The following is a 10,270-nucleotide window of genomic DNA, read 5'->3' as shown; positions in this document are numbered from 1 at the left end:
ACTCACAGTGGCTGCACTATTTAAGGTGGAACTGGAACATTCAAACAAGAAGCCCGCAAAAAAAGAAGCTAAATTCAGCCTTGTAGCTTTAACAGGGCAGTATTTTTGATAAGGCATTTAGCCAATCAAAATATCCCACCCAGAAGTTTTATTTACAGGTATATCTGTAAATATGCGCTACAGTATAGCACACCGCCACAGCCCACCTCATTTCGTGCAGCTTAGCGCCATCAAATTGATACGCAGTAGCTTTAGATCACATGTAGAAATATTAGTATTATAGCTCTTTACGACCTCGTAATTCAGAGGATCCAGTGGTGTTCTGGAGAAAAACATGCACAGGACAAAATGTATCGGGTTCTGAACATCTTTATTTAATGCAGGCTGCGATAGAGACCCTATTCATTCTGGCTGTAGAGAAACCTTCCTCCTCCAACTGCAACCGGCTTCTCTCGCTGACCAGCAAGGCGAGGCGCACTTCATCTCGAACCAGCCTGAAGAACTATTTCACCATGCAAGAACTCTTAATTCAAGAACAGGGGTCTTTCAGTGTTCATGGTTTTATTTAGAACCATTTTCTTTACTACAGAACCTTTGTAGAACCATCTTTTTCAAGAATGTGCGTGTCCTTGCTGAGATGTCACTTGTGCCGGTGGTCCGGAGAGACAGAGAGATTTAGAGAGCTCAAAAATAAGAGTAAATGACTTCAGATTGTGCAGGATTATTTTGAGCTGTTATGCTCCCTTTCCAAAGATGCATCACTTTTATGGTAGTATTTATGAAACTGGAGATAACAACATTCGAAATCTGGTCTTTGAAGCAGACCCAAAATTACCACATTCCTCACGTTATCCTCTCTGAAACGTCAGTGTTGCTAGTGTCAAAAACGTGATCAGTGACTAATCCACATGAAGCTCAAAGCATTATCGCTGCAGTAAAGTCAGCTAGTAAGTGTAAGTTAATAGGTCTTTGAGTTTGTTCCTGTTGATTTCATGCACTGAACTTCATCATTTGTCCTCAAACCAACACTCATTTCCTCATCATAGAAAAATGTTTCAAGATGCATGTACAGAGCAGTTTGCCTGAAATTAAAGGTGATCCAAAGCACCCAGTTTCAATGCATAAGGGCTATTATTTGTATTTGGCACATTTTTTGGACACTTTGATACGTTTTTCTTATGGATTTTATTCTTGTGTTTGAAACGTTTAAAAAGTAATAGCATGTGTGGAGCATAAAAACAGTGTGTGATAGTCATTATGTGTATTATTGCTGTTGTAATGGCATAATTTCTCCCAGACATGTATCTGTCAGAGCATTTCTCTATTCATTATTCATGTATTGTTCAGAAAAAACAAAAATCTTATCACAATGCTGCACTTTCTAACTTTCAGCACAAGCTAAAGATAAGATTGATTGTTTAAATAATTTGATTAAGATGACATAACGAATAAAGAAAAATGAAATGACTGAAAAAATGAAGGCTGTGCTAAGAAAGATCTTTAAAAAGCCACAATAAAAACACAATATTCTGTTTTTGAATGCTTGTAATATATTTATTTATTTCAATTATGTATTTGCAATCACATGTCCCAGTTCTGGGCCTTGGATTCATTCAGCCATTTTTCAATGATGGCACAAATTTCCGAATCCGGAATGTTCTCAATCAGGGCACGAATATCCAAATTCTGGATTTGCTCAACAATGGTGCGAACGTCCAATTTTTGGAGATATTCATCCTTATATTGCTTGTTCATTCTGTGCCTTCTCAAATTCATTCAGCACTTTCGTCAAAGCACCTCAGGGTCACATCGCTGCTGTTTGCAGATGATGTGGTCCTATTGGGGACATCAGGCCGCGAACTTCAGCTTTCGCTGGATCGGTTTGCAGCCGAGTGTGAAGCGGCTGGGATGAGAATCAGTACCTCTAAATCCGAGACCATGGTTCTCAGGCGGAAAAGGGTGGAGAGCCCTCTCTGGGTCTGGGATAGGCTCTTGCCTCAAGTGGAGGAGTTCGAGTATCTCGGGGTCTTGTTCACGAGTGATGGTACAAGGGAGCGGGAGATTGACAGGCGGATTGGTGCTGGGTCAGCAGTGATGCGGGCTCTTTACCGGTCTGTTGTGGTAAAGAAAGAGCTGAGCCATAAGGCAAGGCTCTCGATTTACCGGTCGATCTACGTTCCCACCCTCACCTATGGTCATGAGCTTTGGGTAATGACCGAAAGAATAAGATCGCGAATACAAGCGGCCGAAATGAGTTTCCTCCGCAGGGTGTCTGGACTCTCCCTGAGAGATAGGGTGAGAAGTTCAGTCATCCGGGAGGGACTCGGAGTAGAGCCGCTGCTTCTTCACGTCGAGAGGAGCCAGCTGAGGTGGTTCGGGCATCTGGTTAGGATGCCTCCTGGACGCCTCCCTCGGGAGGTGTCACAGGCGAGTCCACCCGGGAGGAGACCCCGGGGAAGACCCAGGACACGCTGGCGCGACTATATCGCCCAGCTGGCCTGGGAGCGCCTCGGAATCCCCCTTGGAGAGCTTGTGGAAGTGGCTGGGGAAAGGGAGGTCTGGGCTTCATTGCTTAGGATGCTGCCCCCGCGACCCGAACCCCGGAGAAGCGGAAGATAATGGATGGATGGATGGATGGACTTTCGTCAAAGCATCCATTGCTCTCTCCACAGCAGCGGCAGCGTCGAAGTTCTGAAGAGCAGCACGGATGTCCAGTTTCTGAATTGCGTCTTGAATGTCCAAATTCTGAAGAGCTGGAATGCTTCCGTCTTTTTCAACAGGCAGGGCAAAAGGAAGAGGCATAGCCATCTTTGCAGCGGTCATCTAGTTGTAAGAGAAAACAATATTAAAACAAGAAATTTTGGTTAAAATGTCAAATCATGCAAAGCCTCAAGAAAAACTACGCACCCTTGGAGTTTTCACAATGACGTCCGCGGACCTCTTAGTTGGTAGAGCTATAATTATGCCAACACTGTTTGCTTTGTTTTCAGCTCTGTTGACAGCAATTCCAGCCAGGTGAGCTGCTATTTGCACTGGGAGGTATTCACAAATCCTGTTGGTAGAAATACATATAAGGACTTATAAGAAACTTCACGTATGATTTAGCCTGACATGATATTTGTGGTTTTGAATTTTCTGAAAGTACCTTATAGCATTCATTGCTGCAGTGGTTACAAGTCTTGGAGCTTTGTCCCAGTCCAGTTGAAAACGAGCAGCAGGGCTTGACTCATGCAGACCAGTCTCAGCCTTGACAGTTGCAGAAGAGTCCTGGCACTCTGAACCCCAACCAACCCTAGCCTAATAGGAGAGTCAGTGCTTAGTGCATACTATACTAAGTGTGAATACTAAGAAAATACATGGTCTTAGAAAGCTGCAGTAGAAGGCCAGACTTACGCTGGCTTTATGCTTGCTCGACAGGACACCATCAGCACACAGCTTCCATTGATCATTAGAAATGGATGAAAGCACGAGCTGTGCTCTCGAATTGGGCTTATCCAAGTATGCTGCCAACTGGTATCCCAGTTTGCGGTCACTTCTGACAGCACGAACAATGATGACAAAAGCAGGTACAATAGAATCTTCAAGCAGCTTAGTCTGAAAGTGTCAACATGCACTTGTTAATTTTCATGAAGTACATTCATTTTGTTAAGTGTAGCTAGTGGGCAGGTAGATTGTACACTTTTTCTTTTTTTGCCAACCATGTGTAAAAACACCAGAGCAGATTTAATTTTACCTGTCTCTGAAGGGCCTCAATGCTAGATGAGCTGCTGGCCTTTGATGTTATCTGTGTGGCCATGTACTGCAACAAAAACAGAAACCTTATTACTTCTCTCAAAGGAAAAAAGGAAATAAATGAATAAAGAAGTCAGTGTACTTTCATCATTTCATGTTTTATGTATTTAAAAGGAAAAACTGTATAATTTTAAAAGAAATCCCTTTAAGGGACTCTTTCAAACTCACCTGATTCTTATGGAATTTCTCAAATGGGCCATATGTAAAATTACCCTAGGTGTAAACAAAAAATTAGAAAAATGAGAAAATGAAAAAGATCTTAGACGAGAAATGTGGTAACTTGTAGGTGTTCAATTAGTAGGAGTCCAATAGTAAACTAGTGAACGAAGTGATCCCTTCCCATAGCAGAATCACTACCGATATCAATATCATTGCAGAAGCCTTGTAATTATGGCGAGAAAATGTACATTTTTACAGTGTGGAACAATAAAATGTGATTTTTTCGATATTACTTATTGCTATCATCTAGTAGAAGAAGATTAACTTAATCATGCTTTGCCATTTTACATAACCTTCTCCAGTAATGCAATCAGTAATTAAATCATATGTAAATCATAATTCTTGACCATAAATAGCCACATGCTAAAGACATACCCTGGACTTGCGAGCGCTGGAAGAGCTTTGAGAGCTGCTGCTGCTCCTGCTGCTCCTGCTGCTGCTCCTGCTGCTGCTCCTGCTGCTCCTGCTGCTGCTTCTGCTGCTGCTTCTGCTGCTGCTTGTGCTGTTAGACGATGAAGAGCTGCTTGAGGATTTTTTCAGCCCAGCCTCCAGGTATTCCCTCAGTTTCAACAGGATAATGTTTTCTTCTTGAGTTTCACCCAAAGCAGGGTTGGTTTCCCTAACAGACTTCTCGGGTGCCTTCTCAGGAGCAATGTAAACTTCAAACTCCACCCGTTCAAGAGCAGGACCATCACCTAAAACATAAGTTGATTCATTATTTTTGTACTCTTACTACAAGTAATAAGCAGCACGGCTGGTGTCAAACTTAGTGACCCTCCCACTTACCTCTTTCCACTGAAATACGAGCCGAGTGCTGTCCAACAACATAGTAAATAGGATTGTATCCCATAAAACCGGCATTACGTGAGGCAACTTCGATGCATCCCTTGACTTGAAAGTAAGGGACTTTACCACACAGGGACTTTTGAATGGAAGCAGGTATCAAGGACTGAGCACCAGAGGGTGCTGCAGGTGCCAGGGATATTTCTCTATCAGCAGGGTGGTCCTCCAAATTTCGGACTACAGCGACAGTGTCGAAGCTATTAAAGGAAAACACGGTCATAGATCACGGTACAGTCTGAGGGTTAAAACTGGCTTTGCCTATTGTATAGTCTGTACTTTTTGTCAGTTTCTTTCACAAATTTGACATCAATTCTAGTACTTAATTTTAGGCAGACATAAAATTTGTCACTCTTCCTTGCATTACCTGACAGCAGCAACATGATCAGGAGCCGCAGCTGGCAGAATCTGCACCTTGATGTTGCCCCTTGGGATGTCAGCTCTTGCAGCTACTTTAAATGGCGCAACAGTGTGAATCTTTCCTCTGGCCATAACAACAGCCTGAATCAAGGGCCAGTTCACTCCAATCACAGCGAGGGTCTGTGTGGCGACACTGAAAAGAAAAAGCACACATTTACATAATGACTTTGGAAGGTCATTTACTCATTGTTTACTCATTGTGCGTATCTGAGGAAGAGTACCCTGGTCTGGCCTCAGCTTGCAACTCAATATCAGTCTTCCTCAGCTGATCAAGAATGCCAGTCTCTAAGTTCTCAGGTAGAGGGGGTGTAACGGTGGCTTTAACTAAATAAATAAATAAATAACACAATCAATGTTCTATTGTCAATGATTAGCATATTTAATGCTAGCATGTCAGACAGCTGTGAAAACCCTACCGTTTACAGCTGCAGCAGCAACAGCAGCAGAGTAAATACCAAGCTCCATTGGCACACCAACAGCAGTGGGAATGATGCGACGCACCTCAGTTCCCAGCATAGGCTTAGCAAATTGGTAGGAAATGCCAGCCTGCAAGGCCTTAACAGTCTCCTTCAGCAGTTGATGTGCACGTGGTTTGGCAGCCTTTAGAGTGAGCATAAAATGTCATTATATTTGACATGCAATTATTAAAACAGATACGGGACTTGTCAAACACTGGAATGAATCAATGAAATACCTGTGTTGCCTGCTCAATGGCATTGTCAATGAAGGTTTTGTCAATGTTGGTAAAAGCAATTTCCTGTCCAAAGGCTTTGAAATAAATGGAACCCAGTGGCTCACTGGCTGGCATAGCCTTCCAGTTCATCAGCTGGAAAATGAAGATATGTTAAATTTCAAATATATATTAAATGGTGCATTAGTAGAATATAATAACGCAGTGTTAACCACTTACTGCTTGCAGGGTGTGCTTTATCTTGGTAATGCGATCAGCATTCTTATCTGCAGCTGGAGTTCTCTGTAGGGCTTCCTGGAGACCTTCAGTTCTGACACCAACCTGGTTGAGATTTAACAAAAAAAATGGAAATTCCAGAAACAAAATCACATGATGTAAGCCAATTTGCTGACAGTCTCGAAAAGAAATATTTATACCTCTACAACATCAGAAGCAGCTCCAGCCAAGTAAGCACGGGCTTTTGCCACAACTGCTCTGGGCACAATGGTGGCAGCATCATTGATGATGAAGGCAGTACCAGCAGCTCCAGCCATGAGAGGAGCTTTACAGAAAAAAAGATATTTATTTTTAAAGCATTTGGTAGATACTCTTATCTAGAGCAACATACAGTTTAATCAAGTCATAAAGTAGGCAAATGTAGTCTTAAAAGTCGTGTCCAAAGACTCATATACATGGTGCGGAGTCCTTGCCCCAGTGCAATATCAAACTCCAGTTTGCCGCATGTAGTCTGGATATCTTAGCCATTCCATAATGCTACAATTACTTATACATACCCCTATGACAGCATATACACTGACTTTTGTTAGTAATTTTATAAACGTCATGAGAAAATCAGATCTTATTGAAACTTACACACATAAAGGTCCGAGTGGTAAGCAGTGCTGGAAAAGTAGCTCTGTCTGTCCAGTTTGGGGCTCAAGATTCTGACAGCAACATTAGCTGCAGCAGCTCTGTAATAAATAAAATGCTCACTTCTCGCTTTGGGTTAACAGCAGCAAGAATTAATCTGCTAAATAAACAGGTAAAGTATTCTTACACTTTCACCATATCAGGGGCCGTGCTTCTGGTCAGAGACTTGATGTAAGAGTAAGCGAAACTGGCCACTTCGTTCCTGGGCTCTTTCTCTATTTCACCAGCAACAGTGGACATAAGAGCCGCTGAGGGTTTGGTCTCAAACAGTACAATGCAGGCAACCATACGTGCTTCTGGGTGAAGATTCTTATCCATGAAAAGCTGCAGTGCCACTGGCTGGACCTACACAGGCCAATAAGATGATTTAGCTTCTGAAATAAAATGACCCAAAACAGATGTTTCACAGATCATCTCATACTTACCAACTTTGGCTCCTTCTTGGCAATGTTCCTGAGGGCCAAGATGGCATCAACATGGACTCTCGTGGGCATGGCTGCAGCAGCAGATCCAAATCCAGGCAGAAGCTTCATGATGGGTTTAAGGCTAGCAGGGTGGCCAGCATTGCCCAGAACCTTCAGAGCCAGGCTGATTTCAGAAATTTCACCCTTTGCAATGGCCTCTGCAGCATTGTCATGGACAGGCTGATGACCAATGTTGAAAGGAAAATTTTATGGAATATTAGTTATTAATCAACATTCTTTACTACGATTCATTACACCATTCATCATTTATATTTAAACATGCACTGTCACACTGAATATAAGAGGAATTCTTTAGGATCTCAACATATATCTGCTGTCTGACTTTCTGCTTGAACCCTGAACTATAATTAAAGCCTATGAGAAATGTGAATGAATAAACAAAAATGTTACCTTCAAGTGATCAGCAGAACAGGTGTGAACTTCAGCACAATATTTGGCAACCATGGAACCATAGCCAAGCATGATCACCTCGCGCAGCGCTGGCATGGCACTAATTTTGGGACTCTGTGCCAAACTCTGTTCAACAGAGTAAATAGTTGATATATTTAGAATGAGGTCTACAAGCATCTGTGTTAAAGTACTTGAAATGGTAAAATGATAAACTCACAGCAGCCTGTTGAATAGCTTCTGGATCAGCGGTGGCCATGTGCAAACCAAGCAGAAGGGCCCGAGTGAATTCAGGGGCGCTGAACTCATCAGCTTGGAACTTTTCATTGATGAACCTCAAAGCTGCTGGTGTACCCGCAAGAGGGGCTGCATCCAGAATCCATTGTCTGCCAGAATAAAGATTTTAGAACAGTACAAACATCTTTTATTTTAATTTCATGAAAATATTCAAGGGAATTTTACCTGTGAAGAGGTTTGGTCTTGTGCTGATTCCAAATGGCCTCAATATTCTCAAAAGTAGCAGCACGCAGGAGCTGGATTAGCTCAAGAAATTTCAGTGGAGCATCTTCATGGACCATGTCCACATTGTTTGCAGCCAGATGCTGCAAGACCTCTGCAGTCTGAAATGGAGTAGTAATGGTGGTAATGTTTGAACTCCACTCTTAATGGTTAAAACAATGACACGTCTACCATGTTAAGATGTTGCAATGACTGGAAAGATTTTACTAATGTTACTGGAGATTAGTCATATTACCTGGGCCACTGCATTCTTGATCTCCAGAAGCTGAATGGGAGTTTGGAGAAGCTCAGCACCAAATTCATACTTCAGAGACCCACGAGCTGAATACTGAGCAGTGTCAGGGGCAATGGGGGTATTCTGCACTTCCATTAGTTGCAGAGTTTGCCTGAAATTAAAAATACCTCATCAAATCTCTTCTCATTGTTTGAATGCTGCAAGAGGATTTTAAATATCAGAGCAAGTGGAGCATCTCCTACTTGACCCTCATTTGGACTGCTCCAGTTCTTGTGTTGAAAAGAGAGTACTGATGGATCTCATCAACTGTAGCCTCAGAGAGCTGAACACCGGCATCAGTTGGCTTCATGGTGTAGTTGTAGGTTGCAGTTCCAGTCAGACTCTGAAGCCTCTGTGTTGAAGATAGAATCAGTTACAGATGGAATGCATCTTTCATTTACTTGTAAAAAACAAAACTCAATTTGTTCACAGCATTTGATTTTACCTGCTGGCATTCAACACACTTCTCAGCATGAGCAAAACCGGTATCCTTTATCACCCTCTCATGGCAGTTGGTCAAGTCTTTGGACTTTAACACAGTAATCTCATGGGTCTTTTCATCTTCAGTGATCATATAGTGGGTCTTACAGACTCCATGAGGTCCAGCCTTAGAGGAAGACATTCATTATTTTCTCTTAATGAAAGAGGATCATGACCTTGTAATCTCGTGAATGTGCATTTTGCTAGCTATCATTCGGACTTGATATGATAATAGAGTTACCTTATTTAGGTGGTTAGCATGCATTTCATTTTTTATAGCCAAATTAATGAACTGACAAAATCTAAAAAAATTCTTATTTAGTATAAATACAACTTCTGAGATTTTTCTACAGCCTCCTTAGCTCCCCAGTTTTAAGACTACTGATTTGAATAGTAACTGATATTTAATGTCCTTTATGTATATTCTTTTACCTCATGCATCTCATAGACATTCTGGGTGTTCTTGAGGTTGAGCTGAAGGATGGTGAGGACGCCTCTGTGCACGTTCAGGGCAGCAGCAGACACTCTGGCAGGGGCGAATACTTTACCAACTGCACCATTAGCATACTCAAATTTGATGGGAGTCGCAAGGTCAGCTGTCAGTGCTTCGGTGAGCTTAGCAGCAGGAGCAAAACGATCCTGAGGCCAGATCCCAGCATACTCATAGATCTGAGGGTCTGCAAGCTAGGGGCAAAATCATCCCAAAATGCAGCACATTTGATTAAATTATTCTACAGTTAACTTCATTATCTAGCATCTTATTATTTTTGTATAAATGATTATTTGCATCTTTCATGTGAAGGAGAATTTCTTTACCTTCAAGACAAAGGTATTCTGTGCTTCAGCCCTGAGGAGAACCTTGCTGCTGACTTTTATACCAGCCTTGCCCAGACCCTCCTGGGGCAGACCGCCCAAAAGCTGACCTTCATAGTTGTAGACATAGGTCTTACCAGCACCAAAGTCTGGAACTAATGAAATATTTCACAGTAAGTTTCTTTGACAGGAAATATGAAACTATCCCAGTTTTTTCTTTAAAAAAACATTCACTTACCAAGCTTGGTCTGTTGACTTGCTAAATGAAATAAAACATAATAAAAACTACATTTACTCTCTGTATACATTTTCTAAGAATCTTGCACCTTAATACTTAATTGAAAATGCTTAGAAAATTAAATCATTACTATCAAGTTCAAATCATCACTTACCCACAAAGGCCACAGTCAGAGCAAGCACAATAGCTCTCATGGCTGCTGG

General features: G+C 42.0%; 1 protein-coding gene across 1 annotated transcript; it reads right to left on the bottom strand.

The window, feature by feature from the left end:
• Positions 1 to 1,581: 1,581 nt before the first annotated feature.
• Positions 1,582 to 10,270, bottom strand: LOC119265256 (vitellogenin-like). The gene is made up of 28 exons (XM_037545451.1): positions 10,222 to 10,270; positions 10,068 to 10,088; positions 9,833 to 9,984; positions 9,449 to 9,700; positions 8,982 to 9,143; positions 8,740 to 8,888; positions 8,498 to 8,648; positions 8,206 to 8,363; positions 7,964 to 8,129; positions 7,747 to 7,872; positions 7,297 to 7,515; positions 6,999 to 7,216; positions 6,815 to 6,912; positions 6,379 to 6,503; positions 6,182 to 6,283; positions 5,966 to 6,097; positions 5,688 to 5,871; positions 5,493 to 5,595; positions 5,219 to 5,404; positions 4,798 to 5,051; positions 4,387 to 4,706; positions 3,961 to 4,005; positions 3,734 to 3,799; positions 3,394 to 3,594; positions 3,146 to 3,297; positions 2,908 to 3,052; positions 2,641 to 2,823; positions 1,582 to 1,686 (listed from the first exon to the last, which is right to left on the bottom strand). The coding sequence occupies exons 1-28, from the start codon at positions 10,259 to 10,261 to the stop codon at positions 1,582 to 1,584; spliced, it is 4,215 nt and encodes a 1,404-aa protein (XP_037401348.1). The 5' UTR covers positions 10,262 to 10,270.

The sequence above is a fragment of the Pygocentrus nattereri genome, chromosome 15 (genome assembly GCF_015220715.1).
Source record: "Pygocentrus nattereri isolate fPygNat1 chromosome 15, fPygNat1.pri, whole genome shotgun sequence".
NCBI classification, from domain to species: domain Eukaryota; kingdom Metazoa; phylum Chordata; class Actinopteri; order Characiformes; family Serrasalmidae; genus Pygocentrus; species Pygocentrus nattereri.
The sequence above is the reverse complement of the archived record's forward strand: the minus strand, read 5'-3'. Positions and strand labels throughout refer to the sequence as shown.